Source organism: Peromyscus maniculatus, chromosome 12, assembly GCF_049852395.1.
Source record: "Peromyscus maniculatus bairdii isolate BWxNUB_F1_BW_parent chromosome 12, HU_Pman_BW_mat_3.1, whole genome shotgun sequence".
NCBI lineage: Eukaryota > Metazoa > Chordata > Mammalia > Rodentia > Cricetidae > Peromyscus > Peromyscus maniculatus.
This window is the reverse complement of record NC_134863.1, coordinates 18,690,255-18,707,311: the sequence shown is the minus strand read 5'-3', so window position 1 is coordinate 18,707,311 and position 17,057 is coordinate 18,690,255. Positions and strand designations below refer to the sequence as shown.

Below are 17,057 nucleotides of genomic sequence, written 5' to 3'. Positions count from 1 at the left end.
AACATTTCTAAAGCATTTTTACTACACTTTAGAAATGGTAAAAACAAATTTCCATTCTATGAAAAAACTGCTCAGCTAACTAAGCTGTTCCTTGCTCTAATCAGGCATCTGCTGAATTCTGAAACAGCTTCCACAAGTAGGCAGAGTGAAGGGGTCTTGGTTGGGATGGGTGTTTTGACTCTAATATAAAGAAAAGTATGTAAGAGTACTGCATGTATAGAAAGAAGGAAAGGAAGTGCTAAATTCAACAGTGATAAAAAAACTCAACCACCTCAGTTTCCTTTTACATTTCCTAAAAGAAAAGGAACATTCCTTCAAAGATGGGTCTAGAGTAAAATCTGATTCTTCACAGATATAAGACGATTTTCCCCATAATTCAGAGCCTAATTTGTAATTGACATAAAAGTGAAACCTAACAGTTTCTATGATAAAAACATCTGCTCTTTCAACTCTCATTAACTCTTTGGCTACTGGAGTTAATGTAATACTGACAAGCTATTAATGATGAGCACATTCAGAGAGTGGGTTTACAGTCTCTATACCAGTGTGCTCATGGAGTGGATGAGTGGAGTCATCATTAAGCTCAGAGCAAACACAAAGGATTTTGCTTGGAGATAAATTTATGAGACTATAATTTTGTTTAATTCTTCCTAAACAGTTAATTGATAGTAGTTTTATTTTCTATCATTTACCTATAATGGCATCTTTAAATCTGAGGTAGGAGAGACCACAGTAGGGGATTCTGCTAGACTCTTCCAACCCCTTCTGGCTGCAGGAAGACATTTGGATGTTCTTGAGACCAAGTTATTTGGCAAATACAACTAATGCCTTTATTGGCAATCTATGTGTGTTGTGTAACGCACACACACACACACACACACACACACACACACACTTGTATCTACATTTTAAGTGTGCATCTCCATGTTTGTCATCCAAAGTAAGATCTTGTTTAAACACAATGCAAGTGTATATGTGTATATATGTACACATATACATTACTTTAAAGTTTACAAGTCACCCACCAAAATTACATTATTTGATCTTTTCAAAATCTATATGAGAAACATATTTTTATAACTTCATTTTAGAGATGAGAAAAATGTCTTAGAGAAGTCAGAGTCAATAACTTTGTCAAACTACAACTTGTCCTAAGGGACTAAAGTGATAGTCTTCAAAGGTTATTCATGTATTAAGAAATAATCACAAATATGAACATGAAACCAGGCAAGTGGCTTTGAAGATAAACATGGATTCACAAAGGAATAATTTATGCTATTTTTTCTACGAACATTTCACAAATATTTTGGATAATTTCAAATTTATAATCTATAGATCATTGTTTAAGATTTATTAAAGCTTATGTACAGCAAAAGTTGAAAGGGTAAGCATATTGATAGACTGTGATTATTACATAACTAAGGCAAAAATCAGACTTTAAAAGAAGTTAAAGCAGAATCCAAGAATTGATCACGTGTGTTGGGAAAGAATCCTTACATAGAGCATAATGACTGCTTTGTAATGACAAGCTGAATAGCACGGTCCCTATGGAAACCAACTAGGTGTAACTCTGGGGTGTGTAATGAGAACCGTATAGTCAACAACATACATAACTGCCAAAGCCAAAGAAATACCAGTGTCTACACAAGCTCAGAGCGGCCAACATTTTCTATTCCTTCATATTCTTGTAGCACCTCGAAACAAGCATTTATTCCACTCCATTCTCTAGCTAAGATAAATATAATTGTAGGTATTCCTGAAGAAAAAAAGAAAAGCTACAAAAAGTTTACATAGTGTCCTATAATAAAGTAGCTTCAGGCACCAGTACTGGAATCTAAACACACATGCTTGAGTACCAGCTCCAGTTAGTATGGGTTTTAATACAAGTACCTAAAATGTACATTTTAGTTGACTTTTCTTCTACTCTAAAGTTTTTTAGACTTAAAATTTTAAAATAGAGGGGCTGAAAATAGGGCTCAAGTAGTTGTTTCTCTAGACGAAATCTAGGTTTGATTTCCAGCACCCACAAGGAGGCTCACAACCATCTGTAACTCAGTTCCAGAGGATCTGATGCCCTCTTCTGGCCTCCATGGGCACATGCAATGCAAAGACATATGTAAAGGCAAAACACCCATACATATAAAATAAAATGATTTTATTATAGTGATAAACAAACAAAATCCACCAGTTCTGAATTTCTAAGATTTTATTCATCACTATAGAATAATTTTAAAAAAGATACTATACCTTCTGGTCCCAAGTATAGAAAACAATGTAACAAACTCTTTTTCTTTGTGTAAGATAGAATATACAATTCAGAAGAAAAAGAGCATAATGGAAATAGCTCTTTAAAAAGAGCTGAGTTTATAGAGGAAGAAATCAAGCCACTTCCCAAACAGGCCAGAGAGCTGACTGCTAACCAATTACAGTCATGTGAGGGAAAACAAGAAAAAAGTGACTGGGCAATATTATTCTCAAACTACAATAATCTTACCACCTATACATACATTGAGTCTGCTCAGTAAAGGCAAAGACACACTTTCAGGTGACAGAATCTTTTTAAGCAGCTGATACTGGTTTTCAAGGCCCTCTAGGATGACTGATGTGACAATGTTTACTGTCTAGGCTGTCTTTAGTTGTGTTCACTGCTATCCCTGGAAGGACAGTCTTGAAATCGAACCTCGATAATTACTAAGTCATGATGCTAGAATAAATCTCCTTCACTTGACAAATCTTTGAAAGAGCTGAACTGTGTTCTCTGTTTGCAAATGTTCTGTTCCCAACACACTTTGAGATAATCCCCACACCACACCATCACCACCACAATGAAAAGCACCACTAGACACGTGGGACTGCAGAGGGGCTTCGTTCCCTCACAGGTTATTCTACATGCCAATCAAATGGCAGGGAAATCATCAAGACCGTAAATTTGGTACTGCAGGTAATCACAGGGGAACGAAGAGCAACGGCAGCTTTCACCCAGTGGCTGCTGCATGATGCACCTTCTTTCCTCAAACAGCACTGCTCAGACCGTTGGAGGAAAGGGTCAAATCCAGAGCTGCAGCCAGCATTTCCCGCACTACATTATTCTGTGCTCAGACGATAACACAGCACTACAATGGCTCCAGGACACAAGAGTGCGTTAAGTGTTACAAAGCCATATAAGCCATATTCAAGTTCTAAGTAAAAACATGGCCATCCTATATTTCTTATTTAGAAATACAGTCATTCATTAAAATAAAATAGGATATAAATTTAAAAATCAAACAGAACACTGCCACAAATCTAAATTCACCCAGGGTCTGGAATAAGGGCCGTGTCCCGTAATCCCTCAGGTGACTCTGTGGACCAACTGAAAAGGGAGTTTTGGAGCTGAGCTAAGGACAGGGGAGGTCATGGTACAGGCATTGGCTGTTACCTCCATCATCATAATAGCAGCCATCTCCAAAAGCACTGCCCCCAGAAGGCTCTGGAATATGCTTCTTCCTCTTTTTCTCTTCTCGTAGCTCCTTCTCTTGTAAAAGACGTGCTATGTCCTACAAAAACAAAAAGGAAGTCAAAACAGTGTGGTCACCAGAGAGTAAACAAGGCTGACGCAGGGGAACTGGACTTCCTCCTGTCTGCTCTCCTCTGCTGTGTAAGGCTCTTCAGCTTTCCATGCACTCATGAAATGTCATTCAAATGCCAACATGTCTGCTCAGCAAGAGGGATGCATATTCTAGAAAAGCACTCTGGCCTTTACTTTTTCCCTAATTAAAACATAAAGCTAGCTAAATCTATGAAAAGAGTCATAGCAATTTTGTCTAAAGCTAATTCTGGCATAATTTTTAAAATCTGTCTTTTGAAGTCTTTCATCCAAATAGATTTGGATTTGCAAGGAAATAGCAAGCTACAAAACTTAATAAGCTGGCTTATAATTTAGTTATAAAAATTGTAAAAATAATTATGTGGTGATTCTGAGCTGGTTTTTCAGAGGAATACTGCTGTATTAACAGAAAGATTAAGCCTCTGCCTGGTACCCATTGGCTCTATTCTGAGCAGTTGCTATGGATTCTAATACTCTCCCCAAATATTACAACCACAATAACATGAAGATGAGACAACTGAATACCTATAGAGACACCACAGAAAGAATACTTCTTATGCTTAAAGGAATCACTGCAGCTCTGCACTGGTAGGCTTTAGACAAGGAATGACATTTCAGCAGGCAACATGCAGAAGAGAGCATGAGCAAGGCTGTTAGGGTCTTAATTGGTACAAGGAATGTCCAAAAGCTTAAAGAACACAAGATGAGAAATACTTCAGCAAAAGATGGCGGGTGGATCATAGGCACTCCTGAACATCTTCAGGGTCTGTGGTCTGAACTATATAAGAAGATGAAAGGTTATCAACAGTTCTGCTTGGGGTGGGAGTATTCTGGACGTCAAGACTCTGCCCATGAAAGACTTTTGTGCATGTTGTGTACTTTTCTGGAGAGAAGCTCCATGCTCCATCAGTTTCTTCAAGGCTCAGACAACAGGACAAGAAAGCTCATCAAACAAGTGATGGTAAGAACATGGGTAACTTGAGGTAGCTCTTTATATATGGAATAAACAGTGTTCAGATCTTAATGGTGCAAAAAAGTACCTTTCTTCTTTCGGAAATTTTCTAAATGTGTCCAAAAGAATATAGTAAAAGACGTAAAAACAAAACAAAAACTTGAAATAACTCATTCAAAGGAATCAGAATTGTTTCACATACATAAAAAAAACAAGTTAGAGCCAGACATGGTGGTCCAAGCTTTTAATTCCAGCACTCAGTAGGCAGAGACAGGTGGATCTCTGTGAGTTCAAGGCCAGCCTGGTCTACAGAGCGAGTTCCAGGACAGCCAGAGCTACACAGAGAAACCCTGTCTTGAAAAAAATAAATGAATGAATGAACAAATGAATATAAGTTAGATGCTAATGCTACCAGGAAATAAAATTAGTAATGACTGTAACAGATATTTTTATCATTCTGATAATATGGATGTCAATGTCCAGTTTCAAACTTTAATATGCTATTAACAAATGGTTTTAACCAACTTATACATATGAAATATACACACAGCCCTGAAGAAAGTTTGTAATTTTTTTAAACTCTCAGATCATACAATGCCAGGTATCTGAGCAAGTACCCACATGATGCCACAGCTCAGAGTGAGCGGTAAAGGAGATGGGTACAATCCCACTTTATGCTTTTCTACACAGGGAAGTGAATTTCTAATGTACTGATAGAAAAATGTCCCTTTGGTGATTCTGTTCTCAGTCGAGTTCAAGCCAGACTGTCTAAAAGTGACATAATGAGAGAAACAGTAGTTATTCAAGACAAATTTCTTAAGGTTTCAATTAAGCTTGGTATGATACAAAGTATAAGCTACTCAACCTTAAATTAAGTCAACTGTTTCTGAGAACTTAACAATCATCTGAGTAAATCTGCCTGCTTTCATCCATACCAGTGAGCCAGAACTGTTGCCTTAGATCTTACTAAATGATACTCAAACCAAAAAGGGGGGGGGGCATAAGATAGTTTGTACCCCATAACTATCATGCTCTATACATATTCTCTGAAGTTCTTACATTGCTGATCACAGAAGCAGAAAGAAGCACAATGCCTCCTGAGTTACATTATTTCCTACCCACCCCAATAGCATTTCCCCAAGTGCCTGCTGTGCTTTATAGTAAGCATGGATGCTGCCTCTGAAGAAAAGAATACAAGAGAAAACCATCAGGCCCAACTGCCAGTAAACACCATTAAACGACACTCCGGAAACTCTTCATTGCTTTCCTGGTACTGAGTTCAGCCCTGGTGATAAAGCAGTCACAGTCTACTCCTTGAGGAATAGCAGAACAACAATCACGACCTCCTTTACAACTGCACTGGCTGGCCTATCTGGTGAGCAAGAGAATACATGTCAGGTACTTAACCAGCAAAAGTTTTCTTTTCTTCTAAGCTCTCAGTGATTCTAGGTGCTTCAGAAGAAATGGCTTTCTAAAGTCGAAGAGTCGAACCAGACTGAATAACTGCCATGATACCCAGATCACAGGCCCCCAAAGGAGTCCGCCTCCTGCTTTCCAACTATACCACAGCCTGACACACTCCTGGACAGCGTGACCACCAGCAAAGCGCTTTCCTCTGACACTAAAGGCAGCTGGTATTGGTCAGCAAGCTGGATGCAGCCAGTCAACTGATCACCTTGCATATGTACAGCCTTCTTGATCTTCAGCTCCCTTCCTGTGAACACATCTTCTAGAACAGAGCACACGGTCTCAGCAGATCCTCCAAATACAAAGCACTCAGTTCAAAACACTCACTGTAAAAGTTAACTCTTTAAAATGCACATTGAAGGCTGAGGGTATAGCTCAGTGGAAAAGTATCTCAAGCATACCCAAAGCTCTGAGTTCAATTAACAGTATTGCTCCCCATAATAAATAAATTAAATGCATCTTAACATTTTCAAAACCGGATAGAAGACATCTTTTAAGAAGTAACCTAGGATTTTTCAGTTTTGTTTTATGACAGTTGTTTTATTGAATTAAAAAAAATATGAACCTTGTAGAATTCATGTTTTATAAAACAAAATGGGCAAACATATCTTTAAGAAATCTTAACACAAACAAATGCCCCTACTGTGACCAAAGTGATACCCCCTGACATGGAACCAACCCACATGTCTGGACCTCAAACCCTACTAGTGCAGTACAACCCAAAGCTGCAAGGCTTTCCATCGGGCGGGCACCTAGGGAAAACTCAGCTAGTGTATTTAAGATGTGACATGAGAGTTTTGTTTTCAAACAGAAAAGAAAAAGTATGAGGACTGTGGGAGGGGAAGAGTGGAGAGAAGAGGAGGAAATGGAGGAGGAGGATGCACAGGGACGGAGGGAAGGAAACAAGGAGGAGGGAGGGGAATGGAGACTCGCAGGGGTTCCCAATGCTAACCAGCAGCCTCCCTGGCCCTCCTTTCTCCACCGTCTCCCTGCACAGAGGCTACTGTGCTTGCATCTGCTCTGCTAACACACACAACAGTAATAAACACGCTAATAGCTGAAAATGTCCATTCACATACACAAAACTGCATACTTCTATTATGTCTCATGACCAGCAATGTTTAGAAAAATATCTCTGATCTGAGAGGAAAGAGGCTTTGATCTTATTATTTTTTGAGGAGGGGCAGACTGCTCAGGAGAGTTGACACAACATATCTAAAGTTCCCGGTGAAAATCCAAAGAGGAGTTAGTTTTCCACAGTCACGCTACCGAAAAATGAACCAGAGACTCAGAGTCTCCACAGGAAGACAAAGGGAAGTGAAGGAGAGAGGAGAACAAAACAGGACAGCTCATTAGTGACAGGAAATGTGTCAAAGCCAGGCTGGAGACTTGGAACTACTGCTCTGCTTCTGAGGAATGCTGTTCCATCCTCCAGTGACAATAATGTAACCTGTCATTCACTACTGATGACACAGTAATCACTAAGTCACACTTTTCTCTTTCCACAGCAGCCACCCTGATCTAAGGCAGGAGTTTGAGCAGTGAACAATCTGAAGGCTGTTTTTATTTCTAATCATGAAGACTTAGCTGCTGAAATCTCCCTGACTGTTTCTCAGTTCACTTTTGACTCTACTAGAGTAAGGGGAGAGATAGGTCAAAATGTAGTGGAGGGCAAGCAAGTGGAAGGCCTGAAAAGAAGAGCCTTAAACCACACCACAAAGGAACAGACTTATTTAATTTCCCCTAATTTTGCATATATACTCTGGAAAGGAAATCTATATTGTTACAAGGGATGGAAGTGGAAAAACCAGCCAGCCAAAAGCTAAAAGGAAAGCAGTTCTCAACTTGGAAGCACCAGAGGCCTCTTACATCCCACCTCACTGAAACCCTACCACAGCCTTTCAGTTGCAAAGGTCTATCAACGGACCTGACGGGCCACTCTGGAGCCTAAGACTGCAGACTTAACTGAACAGGTGGACACCAAACAGTTAAAAGCTAAAACGCTAAAATTTAGGCCTGAGCATCTCAACTCTAAACCACGTTTTATATTGTGCCACAGTACATATAAGTCAGAACTAAATAGGAAAAACAAACAAATTTCTCTTGCATCTTACTATAACTTGGAACCAAGTCACTATTTAAGACTCACTTTCTTGCTCTGCAAACTGGAATTAATTACTACCTTGCTTTCTTGAACCCACATACTTAAAATCAAGTGTTTGGCTTTCTTTTCTATCTCATGTTTTCCTGAATTGAGGTAGAGTCAGAGAATATACGTAGCATTTATAAGAGGCCAATCCATCTGTTAATTTACAGACAGAAGCTTCCTGTCTATAAAATACAATTATTTATTTCAGCCTGGTTTCATCCCAAAAGAAAGCATTTACTATAAAGAGGTATGGCATCCTGCAGTAAGAAAAGTTTTCTTGGGATACTAACAGAGTAGATCAGAAGTCAACCCTAATTCTTACTTGTAGCTATAATTATCAGATAATCATAATTTATTTCTTTAACAAATAGCTAAATAAATATACTTAGATATCTCACACTCAGTGACACTGAACGAATCTTAGGAAGCAAAGGTGACTCTTTGTATGTAGGCTAATTTACTAATGACACTGATCTACCTGAAGTGACACACATGTCAATTAGCCCAAAACAGTCCCACTGTATGTGATTATTAGCATCACCCCCTGTAGCTATGAAAGGTGATTCTGGATATATAACTAATCATACTATAAACCTGCCATTAAAACTGACCAATCATTTTCTACATTGCTATAAGTCGGTACAATGATGACCAACAGCCTAAGATGTGTGAAAGAAGGTAGACACAGAGTTAGTGCAAATGAAATTCTCAGTATAGAGTATTACAAATAAACAACACAACAGCAAACGTCTGCAAATTAAATTCCTCTTCTCACAATCGAAGCACTATTGTCAACTATATTCATTGCAACTTTAAAAACAAAAAGGATGGAAGAATCAAATACATTAGGTCAGCCTATAAAAGCTGTGAGAATAATGCCAGGTCACAAGAACTGACTGCTCATGCTAGTGTGAGCTACACTCTAGGCTTCCTCAAAAAAGCTGCAACCCAGATGCAGTTTTGGCAAGATGAAGAATGCTCCCAGCATTTCATTTACTCAGAGCCTTTTGAGGCCTTTGTGATATAATCATTTAAGGTCATGTAGGATACGACAGGGTCCTCGAACCAGTCATGGGCTTCATGCTTATGCCAATAACGATGGAAGCTGATGTGGACAGGGAAGCTCATGCCAGACAGACTTCCTGTTCCTACCCTGTTAAGTCATCACGCTAGAGATAACTTCTTTCAGTAGCGCTAGAAAACAAACTCAGATTTCATGACAAGACTTCCTGAAGAACACAAGCCATCATGAGGCCATAAATAGTGGTCCACAGAAAACAACACCTAGGCCCTACTGCACTCCAGAGTCCTGCTGCCATCCAGAAAGGCTGCACTGAGCTAAACCCCTCCCATGGATGTAGACCCTCACCAAAGTCATACCTCATCCTTCTTCTCCTGAAGGCGTCGTCTCTCAGCCTCAATAGTCAGCTTCTCCTGAATTTCCTGAGCAATTTCACAATCATGCTGTTCACTATAAAACAAAGCCAAAGGTGATATAAACAAAGAACACAAGGGAACACTATTGTTAAGCAGAACCATTTACTGACTATTCATTGCAAGTTGTTACATATTTTAATCAATTTGCATGACAGTGACAAAAAGGACCAATGTCCAACTGAACCAAGTAGAAAGCTGGATCACAAAGTGACTGTGTGAAAAACTGCCATTTCCCTCAGATATTGTAATGAAAGTAGTATTGCTTCAGCCAACTGGGCCACTCTACAAGAAGGTACAGGGTTTTCCAGAATTCTACAGAAGCTGTATAGCCCAGGAGATCAATACCTGCCAATATTCAAATACAGAGCACACAGAAAAAGAATGTGAGAAAGTTCATGAAAACATCAATAATTTTGTGATCAGTGGTAGTAGTATGATTTTAAAAGTGTTGTATAAATAAAACATGATCTGCATTATTTTTAAATTTGGAAATGAACACTAAAAGATGTGTTAAAATTTAAAAGGACAAAAAGAGCTTGCGTTCTTTAACAGTAAACAATTGGAGACCTCTTTGAAAAATATCAGTTTTCTCAATGCTTTGGACATTAGAAACACTGTTGCTAGCATAGTTTCTTGTTTTTAGTTTTCTTCTTATTTGTTTGATTTTCATATTAATACATAAAACAAAAATTAAAGCAATACTACTATGGACCCAACACGATGCTCAATACAGAGGAAACAAAAAAAAAAAAGTAAGTCTTTTATATATTCAGATGGGAGAAACCAAGGCAATTGTTTTGGTAAGAAAAAAGAACCTTTAGAATAGCACCTTTAGGATATAGTCAATTATTTTATGTGTTTGTGTTGAGTGCCTGCATGTGTGAATAGGCACCACATACATGTCTGGTGCCCAAGGAGACAAGAAGACATCATCAGATCCCTAGAACTGGAGGTACAGAAGGTAATGTGAGCATGCTCCCAGGGCAGCCAGTTGTCTTAACCACTGAGCCATCTCTCCTAGCATCTTGAAGAAGTCTGATTCTCTCAGAAGTAACTATAAAGTATGATCCTTGGTACAGAGTCTTCTGATTTTAGGTTTTAAGAAAAATGAGAATTTTTAAATTCCAGAATGTGATAACTCTGGGGAGTTATCTCTTGTACAAAGTAGCATCTAGGAAAGATGAACAAAATTATGCTTAGAAATGACTACTTCAAAACAAGCTAGAAAAAAATTCAAATTATAATTTGCAGTTCAACTGCTAAATAAATACATCTCCCTTCACTTTCCCTCTAATAACTGAACTTTAAATATTCTTTTAGACATGGTTGTATACTCAATACTCAGAGTCAGCATGTTACATTAGAAAGTATTGTCAGGGGAACCTTAACTTTCTCTGGAGCAACTAAAACCCAAGTATTCTAACAAACCCAAGGAGATAAAAATCATTTTTGATTATATCACAAAATGTTGGTTTTGAATAATCTTGGAAATTGGTAGATGTATCTAAAAGTAGAAGTGTGTCTACACACACTAATGTGTATACACACACTAGGTGGTAGAAAACAAACAAGGGAATACAAGAGCTCACATCAGACTTCGTTTTAAGACACGGTAGCAAAGAAACAATCCCTAAATGAAAAGTCTACAGACCTGATTTCGGTCAGACATGAGCTATGCCATGACTTCTCATGCCACTAAAGAAGTTATAAAAAATGGCTTAGACTTTCATGTTCCAGGTCAAGTACGTTAGGATCTTACCCATGAAAACAAAGGAATAACCTTAAACAAGGTGATAAGGAACAGGAAGAAGGCAGAAGCACAGTGTGGAAAGCCGATCAAAATTCCAAAGGTCACACGTGATACAGAACACATGAAAGTGTAGCTTAGGCTTAGCTTCACAACTTCAAAGCCTGCTTCTAGATCGGGCTACTTCTAGCTCAGTGGGCTAAATATACAGAGCCATGGGGAAGGAGGACTACCTGAGCATAGAGCGGTCAACACTGGTCACCCTGGCTCAGAAGTAGCTAAAAGTCCCTATCAGAGTGAAAGGTACCATTAGTTAATTAAAATGTCTAGTGTGCCAGCTAGCCAGGGAGCAAAGGCTGAAAGCCATTATTTCTAGCTGCCTAGGAGCCCCCACCCTTGGGGTCCTATGAAGAAATGTGGCATTTCTCACATTTAACACTTATAACCTATCATACTACAACTCAGTGCTTTCTAGATCACTGTGCTTCTTGAAAAGCAAGGCAATCAAAGGAGGACAGAGCAGCAAACATGGCAACGAAAACTAAAGGAGCCCACGATGGCACACAAGGAATCGGTGCTCGTTGTCCCTGTGCTTTCCCCAAACAAGCTTACAGTCAGAAGAGAAGAGATTATTTTCTTCATGACATGGGTACAAGGTCTAAACTGAAAGAGACCAGCCAATCAGCTCAAAGTCATAGAGCTAAAAGTATGCCTACTGTGACTAACACTTCCCAATGCATATTTCAGTAACAAAAAAAATTTCCAAAGAAAACTTCCGGACAGCCACCACCCAATTTGTAATCGCAGCCAGAAAAGAAACAGAGCCAGGAGGGGCCTCCTTGCCCCAGCTGCTGGTCCCAGAGGCAGGCCTCATATCAACAACATTCCCCAGATCTCACAGGTCTTTGTAGCGCTTCTGGAGCTGAGCCTGGGCTTTCAGGTCTTCCTCTTGGAGCTGCTTAGCCACCTGCAGATCATGCTGGACCAGACGGTTCCGCTGAATGTTTGATGCCAAATGATGCTCAACTGGAAGAACCATTGAAAGAGGAGTTACCACGTGTTGACTGGCTAATAAAAAACTCTTAATTAATTTAAGAAGAACCTCGCCATATATCCACCACTCCATTTTATGCTTTTAACAATAGATAAAAGCACTTTAAAAATTACTCCACTGAATAAAAATACCAAAAGGAGTAAGTCACTGCCTTTGATCATGTGACATAAAAGTAGCAATGCCAGGATGTCTATATAGACACTCTAAGCTGGCCACTGTTATTTCTGTTCTTTCTACTAAACTCGCTTGCCATTCCAAGAACTCACAAATCATGAATTCATAAATTGCCATCTAATTGAGTTTTACTTTCCACTAAAAGACTAAATAAGTATTCAGAAAAATCCCCCATGTGGGGTTGGGATTACACCTTTGTTGGCAGAGTGCATGCCTAGCATGCAGGAAGCCCTGAGTCCTATCCTCAACATGGCATCAACTGGGTGTGTGGTGTTACATGCCTGTAATGCCAGCACATGGGACACAGAGGCAGGAGGATCAGACTACATAGGGTGTTTCAGATCAGCCTGGGCTACGTGAGACCCCATCTCAAACAACAAACAAATCCACAGTGTAACTTAACATAGACACTAGAATTGCCTGTAGAAAATGCCCCTGTTTCTAGTCCAAGGGCAAGCCTCTGACATACTACATACAGATATATTTACAACCACTGTCTCCCTCCTAAGGAAGGGATTGTGTATCCTTTTCCTCCAGACAGTAAACACTATTCTTACCCTGACTCACTTCAAAACATGCAGAATTCATTATTCACCCTTCTCATTTGCCAAGACCTATCCTTCAGGGTAGATGTGAGGTATACTTACTGACTTTCTCCTTACCTCACAGGAAGAAACCAGCCTCACGCTGCCACTAAAGAGAAAGCTGCAGGCTCATGAATTAGAACTGTTACTCACTCTCTTGTTCCTGCAGGCTGTGAGCCAGGGTGTGGTCCTCCAGGACAGCAAAATCTCGACACACTGAAGAAGAACAACAGAATGGAGAACTTATTAGTATTACTGTGCTTCTACATAAAAATAATTCTGTGTACTTCAAGAAAACAATTTTAATATTTTGCAGTTTTTACGTTAAATAAATCGCAATGCATAAAATGTCTAATAAAGTGTTAATTCATCATTCACAGAAATTTCTAGTGATGGGGCTGGAGAAATGGCTCAGTGGTTAAGAACAATTATTGCTCTTGCAAAAGACCTTGGTTTGAATCCCAGCAACTCATATGTCAGCTTACAACAGTGGATCCAACCCATTCTTCAGGCTCCACAGGCACCAGGCACCAGGCACCCATGTGTTGCACATACAAAAATGCACACAAACACTCATACACAGAAAACAAAAATGAAGAAATCATAAAATAAAAAATAGTGCCTGCTAAACATGAAGGAAGTGTGCCACAAAACAATGGTTAGCTCTCCTCCCCTGCCTCAGATGGCAAAGGTCTTATAAATTCCCAGCCACCTCTATAGGTTGCAGTAAAAATAACCAGTCAACAATGCTTTACACATTGCTGCTACGGAAAAGCTGGTTTCTGGCAGGGTCAAGAGTCACAGCATCTTACTAAACCTCAACCCACAGTTCAGTGATCCTCTTCTACAGAGGTGTGTCTATTTCAGGGGGTGGGGCGGGTTGGGGGGATCTCACTTTATTTGTTTCTCAGGGTTGGAGATCTCTACTCTGAAGATAGTCACCTTCATTAATGTCTGTACACATAAGTTAGAATGGAATCTCTAGTTCTATGCAAGCCAAGGGCTGTTCCCCAATAATCTGCAATCCAAAGAAAATGGGAATCCTCGAGACCAGGGATCTGGCCCTAATTTAACAGCCACAGATCATGTGAAAACATGTAGGGGGGTCTTGGAGATGTCAAGATTATTTTGAAATGGTTTCACAGCATAGGAATCACTTCTGCCCAATAGACATGTTAAACTGAATATAATCCACTTATCCCTTTTCAAATGTAACTGTTAAACTAGTAATTCCTGTAGTGGGTAGCCATTCCAGCTTGGATCTGGAAGTTCCAACCCCCATTGAGACTCTGGCAACTGTCTCCCTACAAGGTGGGGCCAGGGGAGGCGTCTGGAGACCCGAGACCTGGATGGGCGAGCGCTCTCTCTGTTCCTGGACCCTAGACGGTGGAGGTGGACTGAGCAGAGCTCCAGAGAACACCGCTGGACAGCAATACACCTTCCCCAGACCCCTGCAATCTACCTATCCCTTCATTTGTAAGTTACCTACTAAATAAATCTTCCTTTTAACTACGTGGAGTGGCCTTAATAATTTCACCAATAAATTCCAGTTGAAATTTGTTTTCTTCTCATCAGGCATATTCTTAGAAAATTCTAACGACTTGAGGCCCAGTTTGAGTCACTCTTTAGCTCACAGAATGAAAGTGTTTTCAGATTATGCTATGTCTTGGGACAAACAGATGAACCACATTAGGACTCTACAATGTCGTCACTGGTGGAAAGCTGGAATTCAAGTCAATGTTAATCAGTAAGAGCTCATTCTTTCCCCGACAATTTGACAGCCCTTCTTAATTCCAATAAACTGTAAAAGACAAGACTATATTCTTATTAATTAATTAATTAATTAACATGGAGTCTCTAAAACCCTTCAACTAATTAATACAGAATTTTTCTTGGCTAATCCATGTGTGCTTTCAATTTATAGGAAACAAGTTTTCTCAATGTATTGCTAATGACGAATATAACCAAATGCACGGCCTTATTTACTGACCTTTAGTCTAGTATTAACGGAAACATTTACGCTCCTAAAATAAGTCAGGTTTTTACATTACTCTCTGAATACTATATCTGAGGAAAGTATTTTGAAAAGAGAAGTGTGGGTGCAGGAAGAATGGCAAGTTTGTAATCCCAGCACTCGGGGGCTAATGAGGAAAGACTGAACATTCAGGCCAGCATGAGGCACACAGTGAGATTCCATATAAAAGCAGGAATAATAATTAACAAAAAACAAAGTCTATTATACATAGTACATGGGACTATGCTTTGGAAAAACTATTTTTCAGTATTACAGATACAAATATAAATAAATATACATGTACCTAAATTATATGTACCAGATTCTTGGTTTCTGTATTTCTTAAATTTTTTGTAATGTATTTCTTATATTTCAGATATTTAATTTCAGATTCTTTAAGTACAATTTTAAATTCACTTATTTTGATAGTATATATTGGCTGATCTTCAAAAATGAAGATATACTGAGGCCTATAACAGTTCAAAGAATTACCGTTCACCTGAATACTGTTTCTTTTTAATGATTTTTTCAGATACCAAAATGGCTGGACTGAAGCATATTCAATCACTGATAACTGGCCTTAAGTCTTTTTACTGCAGAGGCTGAATCGGTATCTACAAAGTATGATTAGGACTTTGGCTGGGTAAGACGATCATAGGAAGTGTATGCTGTCAAACACACAGACTGACATAAAATTCCAAAGTTTACTGAGTTTTCTAACAGCTTCCAAATACATAATTTCATTTAGACAGAAATACTATTAGTCTGATGCACAATTCTTCTGTATCAACTGCATTTCTATTCAAGGCCTCCGTCTGAGTTCACTGCATCACTACCCTAAAGCAAGTTGAAGCGTTACAAATGCAGGCATCCTTGTAAATCAGTAACCAGAATGGCATTGCAGAAAACACTTCACAGCCTGGCCAAGTTCAGCAGATGGACGAGACCTTTGGCCCTTCTCTAACCTACTCCAGGTGAAGTAAGCAGTGTTAGCATTCTAGCTCATCTTAAGGCACATATGACAAAGCATTGGTAACTGAATTTAATGTACCTACTTCTCAAATTTTTCTTCACTGATATGTTCACTTTCACTCACCAGGCATTTCCATGTGTTGCAAAATCTTAAGGGCAGGGACTTTGTGGGGCTTATCTCCATACCTTCTCTACACAATGTATGCACACAGGAAAACTAATGGATGCTGATTAAATGCAAACGTTGATAGTTTTGGGAAAGATGGCTAACTAGAAGGCACTCCATATGATCCAGCTAATAAAATTAGTATAAGAGCCGGGCGTTGGTGGCGCACTCCTTTAATCCCAGCACTCGGGAGGCAGAGCCAGGCGGATCTCTGTGAGTTCGAGGCCAGCTTGGGCTACCAAGTGAGCTCCAGGAAAGGCGCAAAGCTACACAGAGAAACCCTGTCTCGAAAAACCAAAAAAAAAAAAAAAATTAGTATAAGAAAGAGCAGACTATAGACTATTCCAAAGACAGAAGAGGAAGAGCTTCCAATATTCACACAGGCAGTGAGTGACACAACAGCTAAAATATGTGGGAAATAAGAAAGGCAACACAGCCCGAAGCAGCCAAGCCAAACACCTCCAGCAGCATAGTTCCCTGGCAGAAGCAAGGGAAATAAAAGCCTCATCCAAAGGATTAGCCCTGGAGACCTGGTGAAGAGACCAGACTCAGAACAAGCCCATAGCAGTCACACACTCAAATCCTACTGAAGGATGGGTCTGCAGTGGAGAGGAACTATTCTGTCATACTGTGTGACTTCAAGGTCCATTAGTAGGCACCATCCTGAGATGTGGGAGCCTGAAAAAAGAATACACCGACAAGTCAGGTGTATGAAAATAAGCTGCCACCACCCCAGAGTGAAATACTGCTCTAAG

General features: G+C 39.5%; 1 protein-coding gene across 4 annotated transcripts in view; it reads right to left on the bottom strand.

Annotated features, from left to right (window-relative positions):
• Positions 1–17,057, bottom strand: part of Ccdc50 (coiled-coil domain containing 50) — a 68,106-nt gene that overhangs the window by 23,953 nt on the left and 27,096 nt on the right. For 3 of the 4 annotated variants that reach the window (XM_006985093.4, XM_006985092.4, XM_076548660.1), the window contains exons 2-5: positions 13,304–13,366; positions 12,238–12,364; positions 9,535–9,625; positions 3,419–3,536 (exon numbers count right to left, since the gene is read on the bottom strand). In XM_006985093.4, coding sequence (XP_006985155.1) covers positions 3,419–3,536; positions 9,535–9,625; positions 12,238–12,364; positions 13,304–13,366 — 399 coding nt within the window. Of the gene's footprint in view, positions 1–3,418; positions 3,537–9,534; positions 9,626–12,237; positions 12,365–13,303; positions 13,367–17,057 lie in introns of those variants that run through there. The other variant, XM_076548662.1, reaches the window with a different exon arrangement.